We start from the raw sequence: 19,453 nt of genomic DNA on the forward strand, positions 1-19,453 counted from the left end.
CAAACTGTGTTTCAGCTGGGTATGAGGATTAGTAAACAGCTGGCTTAACTGAGTATGAAGACAGGTAAAATATATCTGAACACCATAAACCTTACTCATAGAACTATCGGAGGATTAAACTATGGTAACTCAAAATAGCAGATGATTCAAGTAAATAAAGGTAACCAATGGACCATATTTTTTTACAAAAACTGAAAAACTCTGAACAAATTTCAAATTGTTAAACAATGTATTGAGGCATCCATTTAAAGTATTCAACTAGTGAGAATCAACAGAAAAAAGTGTGACAGATGTTCAAAGTAAATATAAAGACACGGTGGTCAATAGTATTGAAAGCCACTTAGAAACCTATATCAGATTATTAGTCTTTACTCTATTGGAACCAGATAATATTTTAAATTTGTTTTACTAATTCTTATCAGGCTACCTTCCATGTATTATGCAATTCAAGTGATCTTTAAATTATCGGCAAATTCTACCTTAAAGAGAGCTTTCACAAAGGACATGCAATTGATGTCATCTAGAGTTACTGTCATTTCTAGGCTAAGTCCCATGGAAATTCATAACTTAAAAATGAAAGTCACAAAGATGCAACTGTCTTCATAATGCCAATGCAGTGGTTATAAATATTTCATGAACATTGCATGGGCAGGGGCAGATCTCCATTTTCATGAGTTAGAATTTGTACAGCTAAGTCTCCAGATTTTACTATTCATAATACACAGTATGCCCTGTAGAGCATTCCATATAGTGCTTTTTTAATATTTATGTTTAATGAAGAAATTACTGTTCTGAAAAGAGAACAAGCCAAGTCAAAGATTTCTTGTTGAAATTATTAGTTTTGCTGAATAGCGACAATAACAATCAAAAGAAATTACCTCATCACAGTGTCTTAGCACACAAACACGTAACTTGTAGAGTAATACAAGATGACTGATCAAGATGCATTAAACCTAAGTGAAAAGGTTCTTTCTAAAGGTTATAACATTAGAAATCTCATCTTAAAAGAATTCGAAAGGTTAAAATGCAAAGAGCAACTTTCTTACATGTAAAAATATTAATTACAAATGAAATTCTTGCCTACTGTTTCATAGTTTAAATATATGCATTTTTCTGGGTGGATCTTTTATTTTTTAAAAAAAGCATTTTAACTTCCTAAGATAATATTACCAAGTTCAATAATGAATTGCTATTGCATATTTTAATGTAATTTATCAAAGCACATTATCAGTACCTGTCAGAATAAATTTTGCACTAAAAGTAATGGAAAAAAAGGACTATTGTATGTGTTGAAATCAAAGAACATTACTACTGCTAAGTTATTTTCAATGGAAAGGATAGGTGATTGCCCTCTAAATGATACTTGTCCCATGAGAAAATAGAAGCCTGAAAAATCACAAGAAACAGGGCAGGAAAACATCTATTCCTTGCTTTTAAAAATGAGCATTTGATATTTTGTTTCATTCTTGTCATTTTGATCAATTCTTTCAAGTTGACCAATGTTGAAAAGTGCTACACAGCTCTTGGCAACATGTGCAAAAGTAAGCTAGAGTTACTGATCAGATCCTGTGTAACCTAAGGCTGAATTATCCTATATTAGCATATACTATATACCATAATTAAATTGATTAGGAAGTCACATATTTTCTTTTGAATACACTTCAACAAGACTAAGTCTTCTAATAATGAAAACAATAGACTTCAGATTTCATACCATTTACCTGGGAGTCAGCTATTCAAATATTTTTATTAGGCTTAAACCAATGAGGTCGTTAGAAATTCTGTAATGGTTCCCAAACTTATCACCAGAAGTTTATGTTTTATTTCTGGCATTATTTAACTGGAAGTGGGAAACACTTTCTTCCATTTGGTTCTTTGTAATTTTATTTTCCAAAGGCTCCCTTGAGGAATTTAACCTTTATGTGATGAATTTGCAGTTCACTTGAAGTGTGTTAACCTTAGTTCCCTAATGAGTCTAGATGTAATACTGAGGAGGAATCTGAGAAATATATCATGTTGCTCATTGTCAAGTTGGATTTGCCTTGCACATCTCCAGCTTTGCTGTTGTTCCAGCACACATTTTGATCACAATTCTTTAATTATGTTCTATATTTAACTGACCTATTTGAACAGGATCCAGAGCTGGTGCGAAACATCTGTCGCTGGATTAGGCAAGCTGTTCAGATTCCTTTTTTTGCCAAGTTGACCCCAAATGTCACTGATATCGTAAGCATCGCCAGAGCTGCAAAGGAAGGTAAGAACCTGACTTACATCAATTGCCTCGTTATGTAAGTATGGGCCTGAATTTCGTAGCCATACTAAAGTATATCTTTATCCACAAATATATGTGCATATCTCTCTTTAAACTTTAAGAAAAGTATTAAATTGAGCGCTTGACCTCACAAATGTAACAGATCCATACCTATACTCAAGCTAGTAAGTGGCCCGGGAATACAAGAATATCTATCATTTTTCCTAATAAACACCTGGTTTACACACAAACAATTATGAAACGAAGCCACAGTCACAACAAACCACTCCAAAATGAATGACTTCACAATATAACAGTCCAGCAATAGCACCTGAACCTTTAATGAAACTTTTTTAGAAGATAGCTGCTTCCACAGGTGAAATTTCTTATGAGTTCCCTTTATATTTGATGAGATCTAGTACACTGCCTTAAACACATGCTCAATAAATATCTTGAACACATAAATCATACAGTCAATGCATGATTTTACAAATCATATATGCTTGTGTGCTATCCAGTGGAAATTGCATCCTGATTTGTAAAGGTATTGTAAATTACCTGGAAAATAACACTGAGTACAAAACATTTGGCATCCACAAATCTGTATAATAATTGGAAAAATAAAGTGGTGGTAATTAAAAATTTTTATGTCTAGCATTTTAAGTATAATTATAGGAATGAAATTAGTGAATATATTTAAGGGGAGGAAATGTTCTCAAGAGAAAGTAGAGTGTGCATTTTTCTGGGTTGTGTGGGTTTGAATGGGTTTTAGCAATTGTCCCTTTAAGAACTGCAGAAAAGTGTTGTGTTTTTCATAGGTGGCGCAGACGGTGTTACAGCCACCAACACCGTCTCAGGTCTCATGGGATTAAAAGCCGATGGCACACCCTGGCCAGCAGTGGGCACTGGGAAACGGACTACGTACGGAGGAGTGTCCGGTAAGTGTTACCCTCTCCTTGGATTTTTGCTTCCTTGGAGGTTGGTGAAAAATCAAGAGATCATGTTACAAGCAAGAATATTGTGCCTTTTATGATCCCAAATTCTTATAACTCACTGCTGGTCAAAACTCCTAATAGTTACGACAGATGGAACAGATTGATCAAGTGACTGATAGCACAAGAGGAGAGTATACCAAGATAGGGTTTCATACAAATTCTATTCTCTTGCAGTCTGTGCATTACTCAGAATTTCTCATTGTCACAATTGTCTCATCATTAATTAGTAAAGGCTAATAACAAGGTCTTCTAAAAGAAGAATATAAGCACCCTGATTTTAATATCTTTTTTCATAGTCTGGGTTAGTTTCCAGTCTTCCTAGAAGTTTGACATCTACCTTCTTCAAAAATCTCACCTTCACAACTGTGAAATAAATCATTAAAACATTACATTTATAGCTTCAGCTGACAAGATATTTGCAGACCTCATACCTTTGCACACTTTTTCTCATCATAAAACACTTGCATTTGAAACAGAAAGAGAAGTTTTAATCCCAAAGTCCTGTTCAATATCTTTGCCCTGTGCACTCTGTTGCTGTGACAACATGAACTTGGTCTTGCAAAGACAATGCTGTGAGGTTCTTGACTGTACTGGTATGGGGATTAGTCTCCTTGGTGATAGAGACAGTGGTAAATATACATAACATAGAAGTGTCCCACTGTTCAAGAAAAGCATTGCTGAATCAGACCAAAATGTGCTTTTGGAAGAGGCTGCATAGACACAAATAAAGCTCTCTCCATGCTGAGGTATTATGTTTTGAGAGCGTGAAGTGTGCCTATAAGCCATGATTAAAAAAAAAAAAAAATAGTATATTCTGCTTTTAATTGAATGCCATTCCCACAATGTCAGAAAGAGGAAGGCTGACGAGGAGCACCTGCTCAGGGTCCAGACAGAACTGCCTTTTATCAAGAGCTATCAAACAGGACCTTAAATATTATTGTAATGCAGAATAACATGGAACAAGTTAGCATGTGTCTCAGAAAGAGAGTCGAGAGATTCCAGAGTTGGGCTGTAACGTGCACTATGTTTTCTGTCAGCCCATTTCAATTTTTCCAGCCTGCCATGTTGACAGCAAGAGAATAAAGGAGGTCACAGAGGGTGCTGAACATTAAAAATTAATAAAAGAACTATTGCAGTAGTATTTTATATAAGTAACACCATTCACGTTTTCTCATTTAAGCTGCAGTTTCTGAATATTCTCCCATACCATAACTCAGTCTAATAAACTGATGGAATTACAGCATTAGAAAAAGTCTTTTGTGTTGCAATCTTTTAAGCATACACACACTGGAAATTATAGCAGTGTCTGCAAACAAGTTTAGCTGTACCTCAGGGCCCGTTAACATTTCCATAAAACTCTATTTCTAAGATTTATAAATTCATCTATAAATATTCACTTGGGTTATAAACTCAGCCAAGCCTGGGTAGAACTTTCATTTTAAACAACAGAATGTCCCTAACATTTTTAAGGGTTTGTACCTCATTTCTAATAGGTTCTATATTAAGTCCCTTCACATTATAAACAATTTGTTTTGAAAATAGACTCTCTCCATATTGACAAAATTAATAGTTTTTCTCCTTTAAAGCAATGTTTGCTTTAATTTAAAGGTAATATAATCTGAAAAGCAGTCTAAACAGGCAATGATAATATATTTTAGGACAGAAGTAAGTTCTATAACAAAGTACCTTCAGAATGAGTTATAGCAAAACCTAGCCTAACAAAATGTGTTACATAAAAACGGCTTCAAATTTTAGGAGTGATGAAAATATCAAAATGGCTAAATACCATTCCTAGTTTTATCAATAATGCTGCTTTTTTAGAAAACTACACAAAATATGCCAGGTATTTTTACAAAATTAAAAAAAAAAAAATTCCCACAGCACAGTGCTAATACTCACCCAAGTGTTCTCTCAGAACACTGGAATATCTACTTTTAGAAGAGCTGCTTGAATCATAGATTTTTTTTTTTTTTAAGTGAAAGCTAAAAAGAGTTCAATTTTGGATAGCCACCTGAAATACAGTACATACTTTTCATTACCAGGGAAGGCTATTTTTCTCTTTCAATACTTTCTAGCTCTCTATCAGTCTTTTTTTTTTTTTTTTCCTCAGAATAAGATCCCTGCTATTTGAAATGAATATTTTGTTTTGTTTCAATGGGGAAATGGTGAGGAACTAGAGTAGGGCACGTGCTATAGAACAATGGTCACATTTCAGTAATGTCCTCCTTTTAAAACATATTAGCTAGTAAGGTGCAGTGACTAGCTTCAAAAACAGAACCTCAGCTAAGGAATGTCAGTTTAATTATTTCAAATATGATCAGTCTGGATTCTAGAGTATTCTAAAGCAATGTTTCTCAAACTTTGGTTCCCAACTCATGAGTGTATTATGGAATCAAGCTTAATGAACTCTGAACAAATTTTTTTTTTTTAATGAAATAGAACAGAAAAAACTGTCAGAATGCTTTGCACACAGTTGGGATAAACACTGGTCAAACATCTTTTTTTAGTTATACATGTAATGTGCACATATATGTATTTCTGTACTAGGTCATGATGTAAAATGAATTTTTTATTGTGGTTAACTTCAAAAATGTCGGAAAGCTGCTGTTTTAGAGGGAGGTCTCTTTGTTAAATAAAAGATGTCATTATGCCTGTAGAAGTCATTAAGTGAGGTAACTTCTACTTGTTGAAGTTTAAAATTTATGTCAAGAGGGAGAGTTAGGACTTCATTCCAAGGTCTCATCCTCAGCTTTGTTATTTTAGAAACTGCATTTTCCAACTCATCTGTAGGTTATTGGAGTGGGGAAGGTGGTCAAACACAGGAATCAAATTCATAGTAAAATGACTTATAAACCTAAATTTTAATTGTAGGAGAAATACCTGGCAAGATTTGTGATAACAGTAGGAGTCTATTAAAGGAGATTTCATAGTGAGAACAGTGTCAAAAGAAAGCTTGTTCAGTATTCATAAGGAATATTTTCATGAAACTGGGATGACTAATTAAGCTCTCCACCATACACGTACTTCTGTCTAAACCATTGCCTCTAAAGAATCAATATTCTCTACCTTTCTCTGGACAGTAGAAACATAATACTGTAAGTTGTTACCACCTAACTTTCTTTTTTTCTAGAATCCATGCAGAACACTTTTTAACATCAAACAGCAATTAGTTCATGTATCACTACACAGTTGAATAAATTATTGTTGGTTTTTTTTGAGGGGGAGGGGAGAAAATTCCTTGGCTTTATTTATTTGGTTAGAAGGAACACTAATCTCATCGGGAACATTATTTATAAACTCTGTCCTCAAGTGGATTACTCATTATTTTACCTAGTTTTAGTTTGGTAATTTTTTTTCTTGATTTAGTTTCAAATTTTGACCCTTTTCTTGACCTTGTCCCCAAATAATAATGGTATCTTAAGCTGACCCCTAACTCCGTGATTACTATCACCTGTATAAATGGTGTTATCCAGCTGTGGTGGGACATATTCACATGAAGTCCTCCCTGTAGATAAGATTCTTTTAGAGATGGTTAAAAATGAGTCCTGCATGATATAACTAAAGATATGTCTTTCTTGCAACTGACTTCACAAGGATAACTTTTATTCATTTATAGCTGCATCGGGAGAAATAGTAATCAAGCAATGGGGTAAACTCATTTGAAGGAGTTTTTGTTATTGTTCCTTATTGTGTTTTAAAAGGTTCTTTTTATTAATGGGGGATGGGCATATTCCTTAGGTTTGTTGTTATTCCGTTGTCCCGCACATATTTCGTTTGTTTTACATGAAAACACATACACACACCCCCACATATAGGGAAAAGTTCTGAAATTTCTCTGCAGAAGGCACTTTGAGATGATGATAGATACTTTAGGCTCAATATAATTTACTTTCTACAAGGTTGAAAAATTAACTCGTTTTAAATTATTTTATTTGCTAAATTTGTTTTATTTTATCAAAAAAGGGAAATTCTTGTCCTCAATTTCAAATTTTAGATGTTTGAAATTATTGATTCTGTATCAACTTAGTTAAAACAGTAGAACACTATTATTACTCACTACTAATACTTATAAACTTTATACTGATTTCTGAATAATTCATCAAAGACGGCCTTCAAGATTTGATCTCTGGAAAAAAAAAAAAAAAAAGATTTGATCTCTGTTTCAGGAACCCATATTTTACTAATCATGTGAAGGATATTACAAAGGTTAAGAAATGATTGTGTATTTCTCAACAAATGATAATGGTATACTCCATAAATGCTCTTACATTCTACAAATAAATGATATATGATTTGAAATCTAGCTATGTGGGCTATTGGACAGTGCACACTAACTGAGCTCTTACAGTTACAAGCCTAAGGGTGTTTTCTTTGTAAAATCAACATGGGAATTACCAATAAAAGAAGGTGCAAGTTAGAAATTTGCTAGTAATTTGTAACTCCGTGACAATGTAGGGCTAGAAATGAGTACAAAGTGTATAGTTCAGAAAACTTGAGGGAATCGATGTATCAATAATGTATTAATAGTAGCTTAAAAAAGAATCTTAAGCATTGGCTCCACACTGCATACTTTATGTTTGTCTTTAAAATAGTTACTCAAGAGTTGCCGGGACTTAGCAGCATGTGCTCAGCTACTGGGCACTACATAAACACAAATCCAATGAAACCCGCTCTAAGCATAAACTTAAACTTATTTTGTTGTATTTATTAGTGACTATTGTGTAAAATGGAGAAGATGACAAAACATATACTAGATTGGAAACTCAGAAGTTTCAGTTACATTTTGCTTTGAATAACTATTTTCACACATGCAAGCAACTGAAAATTTTGGTAAGATTGCTTTAAGTTCTTATACTATACGTTACAATTATATCATAAAATGCAGTACTGATATTTTTTATAGGAAGTAGTTTTTAATGGGCTGGATTTTTTTATGTGTCAATCACATGATTACTGATGCATAAAATCCTTTCAGAAAAACACACCTACTATCCGTCATAAAATTTCAGCTGTCTATTGTAACCATCTTTATCAATAAGAGCTTAGATTTTAATACTGAAATATCTAAAATAATCTGATAAAGATAATATTTAAATGAATAAAAAAGCAGTAATAAATCATGCCAAAAAGAAAAATTAAAAGGAGAGCCTTCCATTTTATACTCACTTATCTATTTTCTTTTTTTATACGTACCAACATAATGCAAAAAATTCTAGTATATTATTCACATATGTAAAAACATTCTTAGACTATCACAAGTTTAACTGATCAAATTCTTAAAGAACTTGTTATATAAATATATGTACTATATTTGCAGAATAGTCAAAAGTAGGCATATCAAATAAAGATGTTGAATTACAATTTTCATTATAAATTATCAGTTTAGTTGAGAGGAGCTCACCATTAGAACTATTCTCATTTAAATCGTGCTTATTTGAATATATTCATGTACAGGTTGACAAAGAATCCCCTTTTGCATTATATTGCTTTTCCCGAAGCCGGAGTTTCTCACTGTTTGGCCGTCGTTGGTCTATGCAGGAGATCAGAGCCCTAATAATAGATTTTTGACAGTGAGCTCGCCTGCTACCTGCCCTACACGGATCCTCACTGCTCATGTTTGCTTCATGGCAACAAAGCAGACAGAAGGAAAATGCCAAGTGCTGAGTTTGAGGTACAGCCTTGCCTTGGCTTGACATTTCAGCAGAATAGCAGTTTATGAGATGCATAATTTTTCATCTGGGACTCAGCTGCCATATTCATAGACGCTTACAGCTCATTGACAGACTGGAGCAAGGGCAAAGGTTTAAAGCATAGATCAAGGTCTATATTCTTTCCTTAGGTATTTTAAAATAACTGCAGATAAATGATAAAATCGAATGATGTTTAAGAGCCAAAAAATTCTTGGGTATCTGGATAGTATATATTTTTTCTTTGTTCAAAATAAGGAAAATAAATTAATGTCTGTTACCAGCTCCTAAGAAAATATTTGATAGACTTCGTAAACTAAAGGACACTGACAAGCATATTAAGAAAACTTACCTTTGCAGCAGTGGTAATGAATTATTAAATTTCTTTCTTCTGTGTGTGTGTGTGTGTGTGTGTGTGTGTGTGTGTGTTTTCATCAAGAAAGATTTCAAGCTTGAAATTAATCAAAAATGTTCTATTATGAAAGTAAAACTAGAGAGTATTTTGTCACTGTTTGAGCTTGAATTTAAATATTCACAGATTCATGCATATCTACTGTACTAAAAATCAGTGTAGGTACATGTGAGTGACTGTTTAATTTAGAGCCACACATCTCTGTAAGCTTCAGAAACAGTTCACCATGTCACACTCTCATACAGAACAATGGTACAGTACATTGGATTAATTAAAGAAGCCTTGCAGAGAACTGAGTTCTCAGTATGTCAAGATTTCAGTTGTATGTTAAATATTTTCTAAAGGCCAGACCCTTAAATCTCAGGGGCTGTACCAAGCAGTGAGCTGTGAATTTAACCATAGGCTAACTGCTAATGATAAGGAAAAGAGTCCTAGTTGAGGCAGCTGTAATATAGTCATTGGATTAGGCTATCAATCACTCGGCTCCCTAAGGAAAAGGGGAAGAAGACCAAACAGTGCAAAGGGAAATTAGGAAAGGAGGGCATGATTAGAATGAGATTCTTCACCATCTTTATCCATTCATTGGTTTAAATCCGTAAGCATTGGTCCAAACTCTCCAGCAAACTCTTGACTATAAAGCTAATACATTTATTCCTAACATCTAGAGAAGTATCAAAATGTCATTGGTTCTCAGTAGTTAAAGATCTTGAAACCCTCTAGAAGCAAATGCCTGATCACATAATAGAAAATAGATTAACCCTTAATTGTTGGACTTAAGATTTGTATATATGATTCCTTTATGTATCAGGATTCATGTATGTTGATAAAGGAAATATTTCTATTTAACTTCTAAACTGTAGCCAGTTTTTACTTATGGAAGTCCTGCTGGTGAGGTGAGACTCCAGGAGATCAGTGGTTCTCAAACTTTAATGTGTACCAGTACCTGGAGGACTTATTAGAATACAGATTGCTGGAGTCTTCCTCTTGAATTTCTGATACATAAGTATGGGAGGGCCTGAGAATATGCATTGAACAGTAGATGAAGTACAGTTAGTGTCACTGAGCATTTTGGTTTGAATAACTTACTTCTCAAATAACTTAAAAGGCTTTAATCCAAGGTAAAATTAGAGAATCATGGTATTCTATAAATAAATGGAGAATCTCTGCCCACAGTTAAGTATCTGAAACAAATTGTAGTTAATAAGGTCAGAATTAATTCCTAGAAAAAGTATAGAGCACAATATTTGATGTTTCAGAATAGAAAGAATATGTCACCCCATTCCAGATTAAATGTTGATTGCAAACCATTGTTTATGCGAAGCGAATCCATTCTGAGTGCCACTAAAGACAATTTATGGATATTAGTAATCCTTTGAAGGTGTCAGAGGTAGACAAGGGTAAAATTAAGCTCACGACTGTGAAATATTATGTTTTCCTTTTTGACTTTGTGCAGATACTAACATACTGAATAATAACAGTTTTCTCCCAGGACAAGCACTTAAATATCAATGAACCTAGTTACTTTCTCAGACTCTTAAAATATAGAAGACAACAGTATTGGCAGCCTTCTGTTCTCTCTTCACTTACTCCTTTCCTGTCATCCCCATACAATGGTATCCTTTTATCAGTAAAAGGAAGGAGATAACCAATGTTGCAGAGATAAGCTATTTCAGTGTACAGTATCCCTGCTGTTTGCATGATTACACTATGCACTGAGAGTCTTCCAAAGTCATGTTTATAGCCTGTTTGCCATAATGCTCATCAACCGTGGAAGCTGCCTACAGCCTTCTTGGATGGAGGAGTGTCCTGGTGTGCAGCCCAGACAATTTTGTATCATGTGAATACCTGATAAGTTCCAAGAGGTCCTTAAGTGTAGGGCATGGTAGACCTTTGAGAGACCCATGCAGTATCTGATGCATTAAAGGTACAGACTGCCAAGATGATACAGGAGTGATGGTACAGGAAGAGTTAGGATTGGAATAGAGGAGGCAAAGGAATCTGGTCAGGCCAGCTTAACCTCTTTGCTATGCTTTTGCAAAAAGTCCAGCACTTTGAATCAGTTTGGTGCAGAAAGTATACTAAGGATTCTATACATATTATGTCTGTGGTCTTCAAATTTTTATGCTCACAAATACCCCACATTTAAAAAATTATATACCATGTACCCTTCACTCATTTTAGGTTGACCTTTACAGATTTTGGCTATAAGTTTACTTGATAGCAAAAGACAGAATTTCCCGAGTTCTGCAAATATTCATTCTTAAAATGAAATTGCTACATCATTCTTGTAAATAAACCTAATAGAGTCTAAAGACCAGTGACTTTATACTCGTCATCTTATTTAAAAATACATAAACAAGCTCTAAATAATAGTTGAAAGTTTTACATAGGTTTTTTTCCCTTGAACTAATATTTTTAATTGAACTTCTCACCAGATTTTATTCTGTTTTATTCTGTTTTCATATATTTTTAAGCTTGAACTTCTTTTATAAGCCCCTCTATGGAATTTGTCTTTAACAAAATATATGTCTATAACTGGACATTTATATTTTTTAAATTTCTGGGTTAAGACTTTAAATGATAAATGTTTTTTCTTTCGTATTGTTAGACTTTAAAATTTATACTTTATCATAATAATATAAATGTATTATAAGTTTTGATTATTTTTCAACATGAAACTAATTTTATTGGAAATGCGTTTCTTAATGAGAAAAATATGGCTTTTTTAAAAAAAATCTGATCATGTATCCATTGATGCATGCTATTCCTAAAAATGCCCAGGTTCAGCATCATTCTATCCTGCTTTTATTTGTAGATGTGAACATTGAAAGTCCTTGTTCATCTAAATAATTTTAATTTTAGAGTGGAAAGAGTTTTATAATATCATAGTCATTTCACTCAAATCTTTGGACACCTTTCATGTTATAAGCTAAACATTACTTATTGATCTTAACCAAAAATACTTAAACAATTTGATGAGTTTCTCTTTCAGTTTTTTTGAAGTAATAACTTAGAAGTCATCTGACTTGCAAAAATAGTTTTTACTCAATCATAGACCAACGCCAATATTTTGAATTATCATTCCATTTGGTACCCTAGAATCTTTACACCACAGGGCAAGATACCATTGCAGTATTTGAGATCACTGAGAAATATGCTTTTTTTCTAAGGTGGAAAGGAATGTTGAGACATTGGAGTTGGGAACAGAAGAGCCAGCATGATCTCTTGACTGTACTCTTTCTCAGGCAATATAACTTAAGAAATAATACATATGGAAATATGGGATCTAGAAAGTGATTCCCTTAAAATCAGTTTACCCATGGGATACATACTGCCATATGAAGTACATCACTGAGTATACATACTTTTAGGACAAGAGTACTAGCTTATTTCATCTAATCTTTGCACAACTTTATGACAACAAAACAGTACCTTGGTTTTATTACTTTTTATGTAAACTCGACTATGTCTCTTAAAGTAGCACCAGCAATTCTGAGAAAATTTCCTTGAATGGGTTAATAAATTTCAGTATATAAGTTAATATGTGCTAATGGTGGTATTTGAACATTTATGCTGCTAGTCACTTGTGTTACTAGCAAAATTGATCAGCCTTTCTGCACTCCTCAGCCCTGGCAATTCAAAAAATGAGTAACAGCTGTGTGGAATATCCAGGCCTTTTTAATAATATGATCTTTGGGTGCCCAGCACTGTATTGAACACTCTAAATGCATTCTTATTTAAATAACCCTATGAGGTGGATATTACTGGGCCCATTTTACAGACTTAAAGACTCAAACTCCAGATGGTTAAGCAACTTGCCAAAGTTTACATAGCCAGGACATGTCGTAGTTTGGATTCAAGCTAAGATCTGTCTCCAAAGATGAACTGCTAGGCATTTTTATCAATGTCTTCATCCAAAATCTGCCACAATAAGTCTAAATGGTATAACTATGGTATACTCATTAAATTCTAATAAGCTACAGATGTCACTTAGTAATCTAAAATTTATTCTACGATTTGACAGTCTGTGAACATTGTCAAAATCATGTCCCTTATTATCTATATCACTTCATCTCCAAATGGGAAAACTGAGTCAAATAGGTGAATTAGGGAAAAATTCTTGAATTTATTCCAAAGAACAAAAAAAGACAGGAAGCATTCAGGCATTTTTCTTAAAATGTAAGCATGCAGCGTTCACTTGTAATGAAACTGTCATCAATATAGCCATAAATAACCTTATTTGTTACTGGCTTAGATAAACTGTATGAGGGCTTGGTCCAACTGTGATGCTGAGAACAAACTTTGGGGTCCTTCTTAATTCCTTCTTTGTAATCTTCAGTCAGTTACAAATGACCATGTATTCCTGCAACTGTCTCACCTTCTTTTTGGACAGATCCATCTTTTTCCCCAGGAGCAGTATCGTCTCCTTTATAATTTCAACTGAGCTTGCAAAAAGCACTATTAAGTAATTCAGAGATGTTAGTTTTTCATTAAGTGGGGAGAGCGAAAAGGACATTTTGAAAGTAGTGAGGTGGGGAAGATATTGGGCCAAAAAACCTATGCTAAGCCCTTTCTGAAAGGGAAAAAGTAAACTACACTATTTCTCTTTCCCTGGTTTAAAACAAAAGAAGATAAAATATAATTAAAATAAGAAGAAGGTGAAACCCTCTTAGCATACATTGGGCATCATATGGTATGAGAAATTTTAATCAGTGTGAATTAATTTGAAAAAAAGTATATAGACATAGTCAAGAGTCCAAGGAATATTTCTTGGACATCTTTGTTCATTTAGCACATCTGTTTAATTATTGACCTATTTAGATTATAAGCTTCTTAAAAGCAGGAGCCATTACTGTTTCTTCGTTATCTCCACCAAAATATAGGAAAGTTAGAGGCACATTTTAGACCTGCAAGAAACACCTTTTGATTCTTAATTTTCAGCTGTGTACAATTCAGAAGGTTTTGGAGATCAGACTGTCTCTTAATCTCTGCCATCCACCTTGACTTGCTGGAGAGCTTTTTGTAACTGAGTAAGAAATTCTAATAGACTATAGGCCATCTTACTATGCACCAGACACTAAGAACTTTTCATGTATGATGTCATTTAATCATTACAACCTGGTCAGGTGGTCTCAGTTAGTGACCTGTTTTACTGAAAAAGAAACTGAGGCACAGAAAGGTCAAGTAAATTCTGTAATGTCACACAGCTGATATCTAGGTATATTGGGATTCATGCTGTCTGACTCTTGATATTATGAATTTAACCACTATGTTATAGCAACTTTCCTACCCCAGCTCATTCTGTATTAATTTACTCTATTATGCTTTTGTAATGTTCTTAACATATTGTAGGAAGAAAATACACAGAGACCCACTTTTGTATTTCTTTAACAACAACAAAAAAATTAGACTGAAAATAATCTATAAATATGCCACTAAGATTAATCACTGTTTAAAAAACATCACAGTAATGACAGGTCACAATTATACTGTAAGTGGTCTAGTAAACCTCTCAGTATTCCTATTAACCTCTGTGCTTCATGCATTTCTCATATTAATATACTGAGAAATAACACAAAGAAACATATGTACTTTTCAAGGCAGATGCCAAAGGTTTAATGGATCAAATTATTTCTGTGCTGGATTTTTATTCACTAGCTCCAAACATTTGGTCTTTTACTTTAGCCCAATGTTAAAATGGAATTATAAATTTCTGTCTGAAATAGTGTAAAATAAAACATAATAGAAAAGAATTGGGCTAACAATAATAGTTTGAGTAGCGGAAATATCTTTTTGCCTTGTCCCTTCTAGCTCCCTAAATCCTTGTTTTAATAGCAGGTTTATACTTGATGGGGGTATGGTAACTTTTTGGTAGAAATAATGTGTGTGTGTGTGTGTGTGTGTGTGTGTGTATTTGCATGTTTGTTCCTTATGCATTATTCTAAATCATTCCCAAAAGACTTTTCTTTAGTTTCACCATTTTTGTATAGGTTTATAATATAGCAGGGATCACCAAAGTGTTTAGTGTGATAGTAGTCACCCAAGGAGCTCGTTAAATATGCCACGTCCTGGGCCGAGAGAGCATCTAATTCAGTAGATCTGAGGTGAGGCCAGGAATACATACTTTTCTCAACAAGAATCTCAGAGTATTCTGACACCTGTGATCTTCAGTCCCCATTTGGCACAGGGTTGGCGGGGGCATTTTAATGTGGGGAATGTCACCATTACAAGGTATAATACTTCGTATAAAAATTTGAGATGTTTGTTTTAAGGAGAATGAAGTGAACCAATATATCATTGATGGTTCAGTTTAGTCATTGATCTTTCTAATAATAATTTAGATTTTTAAATGAGTAGACCCTCAGAAGGATTCTCCAAAATTCTCACTAACATTTATGAACAAATAAAGAGTGACAAAATTCAAAGGAACAGCAAAATGTTGACTTAACTCTTAGCCAAATGTCACACTTGTCAAGCAATTTTTACTAACTTTCTATTTGGTGAGCTTTACGTATAGGTATTAAATTTGGGGTGATGGGATATATCTTTAGAGGCCATTCTTTGCTACTCCTATAGGATTCCTGACCAGGTATTTCTGAGAATGTGCATATGATTGGATGTATCAAAAGAGCTGTTTTTATGATAATATTTCAGATGATTTTTTTTGTTTTTCTAAACCAGGAATAGATAAAAACAGAGCCAAGAAGCACTTTCAGCACTTTTATACCTACTTTAAGGCAAGCAGCATTGCTGTTGTTCCAGTGCCCTAAGATAGATTCTAGAATGAATGAAAACTTCGTATCTCTCTGTCTGTGAGGGGTGGCCAGGAGTAGCTGGAGGCAATGCCTAATGTTTAAGAGCTCTAATCCTCATAAGCTAAGATCTTCAAGTAGAATTAGAGACTCGAAGACTCCTAGTATCTGTTCACTGGGAATTATGTAGTTTTACATATATTCCATCTGTAAAGAGTGCCAGAGATCAAGGCAAGGAGAAAAAAATAAAACTTTCCCACTTTAGTCTCACAGACTCCCATGATCTGCTAGATTCTGCCAATTTGCCTTTGAAATGTGAACATCAATGCTGCACATACCTTTAGTCCTGAAGAGGGGATTTGCCTAACCATGCAGACAGAAAAAGCAGGGGCAATTCATGCTGGACTGAGATGAGAAGATGCAGAATGGCTAGGGAAATAGTTGAGAAAAGGAAAAATAGTAAAACCAAAATACAATAGCACAAATAAAATCCACATTGCTTTTATGACAGAGAAAAATTGAAACCATGGAAACTCAAATCAGTGTTGTGAAGGGTGGCCTTAGGAATCTCTCCAAAATGTAGACAAATAGGACAGAGAAGTCAATATCATGAAAGAGAAGGTGATGGACATACAGACAACCAAAAACGGAATTCTTGATGAAAGTAGCAGGATGGGGGTGGGGCAGCAGGTAATTAAAGAAAAAATACCAGTCACTATTCTAAGCTTACTTTCTAAATTTTAGTTTCTTTAATAGGCACTTTCCATATGTTAATTCATAATGAAAGGCATATATTTTTAAACACTTTCCTAAATTAAAAAATAATTAGAAAGAATCACTGATTACCAGAAAAATCTGTAAAGAGACTTAACTAGCACATTCTACAAAATATTTTGAATTACAAGAATAGATGGATAAAATTAGGCTAGCCACAGATATGGTCTCAAGAACACTAAATAGCAGAAGAAAATGGAGTGGCACATATTTTTAGAAGAAAGGGTAATCAAATATCCAAGTTGATATTAATGTGCAAAAATTCTCAGATATACAAGGGCTCAGAAAATATATCATTCTTTAAAAATATTATTGAAGATATATGTACTAAATAACTGAGTGATAAATTACCACAGTGGTTTTCAAATTATGGTTTCTGGACCAGCAGTAAGCATCACCTGGGAACTTATTAGAAGCACGGATTTTTCAGGGAGAACCCCAAGACTTACTAAATCAGAAATTTTGAAGTGTAGGGCCCAGCAGTCTGTTTTAACAAGCCCTCCAGGTGATTCTGATGCACACTAAAGTATGAGAACCATTGAATTAAATTATGAATCCAAGAGTTAGGAGGACATTGCATAAATGTTAAGCTTTTAAAATGTTAACCATATATGTAGACCTAAATATTTATTGGAAATCGAGTTTCAAAATTAAATGCCTGTGTCAAAACTTAATCCTGAAAAAGAAGCCACAAACATTAACAAAATTTTAAAAGGAAAAACTTAGATCTAAATTCCAGATTATTTTAACAAAGAATAATTTGTGAGAAATAACAAACGTAGGTGGGTGGAAATTCAGGTGTGCAAATTTCTTATCCTAAATCGGAGATTTTTTTTTGCTTCACTCTTGACGTAGATAATTTTAAAAACTTGAAACAGCCTTTTGAAAAACTTAAGGATAATTATTATTTGAAGTAGTGAAATTTAAAAAGGACATATACTATAAAATGCCTAGGAATAAATCTAACTAAGAGGTAAAAGACCTGTACTCAGAAAAGTGTAAGACACTGATGAAAGACATTGAAGACAACACAAAAAATGGAAGGATATACCATGCTCATGGGTTGTAAGAATTAATATTGTTAAGATGGCCATACTACCCAAGGTAATCTACAGATTCAATGCAATCTATATCAAAATACCAAGTGCATTTTTCAAAGAACTAGAATAAATAATTTGGTGGAAACACAAAATCAATCTTGGGAAGGAAGAACAAAGCTGAAGGTATCATGCTGCCTGGTTTCAAACTCAAAAAGCTATAGTCATCAAAACAATATGGTACTGGCACAGAAACGGACACATAGACCAATGGAACATAATAGAGAGCCCAGAAATGAACCCACACTTAGATGGTCAATTAATCTACAACAAAGGAGGCAAAAATATACAATGTGGAAAAGATACCCCCTTCAATAAATGGTGTTGGGAAAACTGGACAGCCACATGCAAAAGAAGCAAACTGGACTACTTTCTCATACAAAAATAAACTCAAAATGGATTAAAAACTTAAATGTAAGGCCTGAAACCATAAAACTCCTAGAAGACAACATAGGCAGTACTTTTGACATTGGTCTTAGAAATATTTTTTTGGATATGTCTCCTCAGGCAAGGGCAAAAAAAGCGAAAACAAACAGATGGGACGACAACATCAAACTAAGAAGTTTTTGCACAGCAGAGGAAACTATCAACAAAACAAAAAGGCCACCTAATGAATGGGAGAAAATATTTGCAAATGATATATCTGATGAGTTTCATATGCAAATATATACAAAGAATTCATACAACTCAACATCAAGAAAACAAACAACCTGATTTAAAAATGAGCAGAGGAGCTGAATAGACATTTCTCCATAGAAGACATACAGGTGACCAATAGATACATGAAAAGATGCTCACCATCACTAATCATTAGGGAAATGCAAATCAAAACCATAGTGAGATATCACCTCACACCTGTCAGAATGGCTATTATAAAAAAGACAACAAATTGAAAATATTGGCAAGGATGTGATGAAAAGAGAACCCTCATGTACTTTTGGTGGGAGTGTAAATTGGTGTAGCCATTATGGAAAACAGAATGGAGATTCCTGAAAAATCAAAAATAGAACTACCATATGATTCAGCAATTCCTCTTTTGGGTGTTTATCTGAAAAAAACAGAAACACTAATTCAAAAAGATATATGCATCCCAATGTTCATAGCAGCATAATTTACAATAGCCAAGATTGGAAGCAACCTAATTGCTCATCGATAGATGAATGGATAAAGAAGATGTGGTATATATATATGGAGTATTACTCAGCCATAAAAAATGAAATAATGCCATTTTCCACAGCATGGTTGGACCTAGAGGGTATTATGCTAAGTGAAATAAGTCAGACAGAGAAAGACAAATACTGTTTTCACTTATATGTAGAATCTAAAAAAAACAAAACAAATGAACAAACATAATAAAACAGAAACAGATTCATAGATACAGAGAACAAACAGATGGTTACCAGAGGGGAGGGGATAGGGGAAGAGAGAAATAGGTGAAAGAGATTAACAAGTACAAACTTTCATTTATAAAATAAGTGAGTCATG

The 19,453-nt window shown here is 33.8% G+C and overlaps 1 protein-coding gene across 1 annotated transcript in view; it reads left to right on the forward strand.

The window, feature by feature from the left end:
* The window catches only part of DPYD (dihydropyrimidine dehydrogenase), an 813,917-nt gene that overhangs the window by 604,084 nt on the left and 190,380 nt on the right, over positions 1 to 19,453 (forward strand). Inside the window, exons 17-18 of the mRNA XM_061183827.1 lie at positions 2,134 to 2,254; positions 3,070 to 3,189. Coding sequence (XP_061039810.1) covers positions 2,134 to 2,254; positions 3,070 to 3,189 — 241 coding nt within the window. The remainder of the gene's footprint in view (positions 1 to 2,133; positions 2,255 to 3,069; positions 3,190 to 19,453) is intronic.

Source organism: Eubalaena glacialis, chromosome 3, assembly GCF_028564815.1.
Source record: "Eubalaena glacialis isolate mEubGla1 chromosome 3, mEubGla1.1.hap2.+ XY, whole genome shotgun sequence".
Taxonomy (NCBI): Eukaryota; Metazoa; Chordata; class Mammalia; order Artiodactyla; family Balaenidae; genus Eubalaena; species Eubalaena glacialis.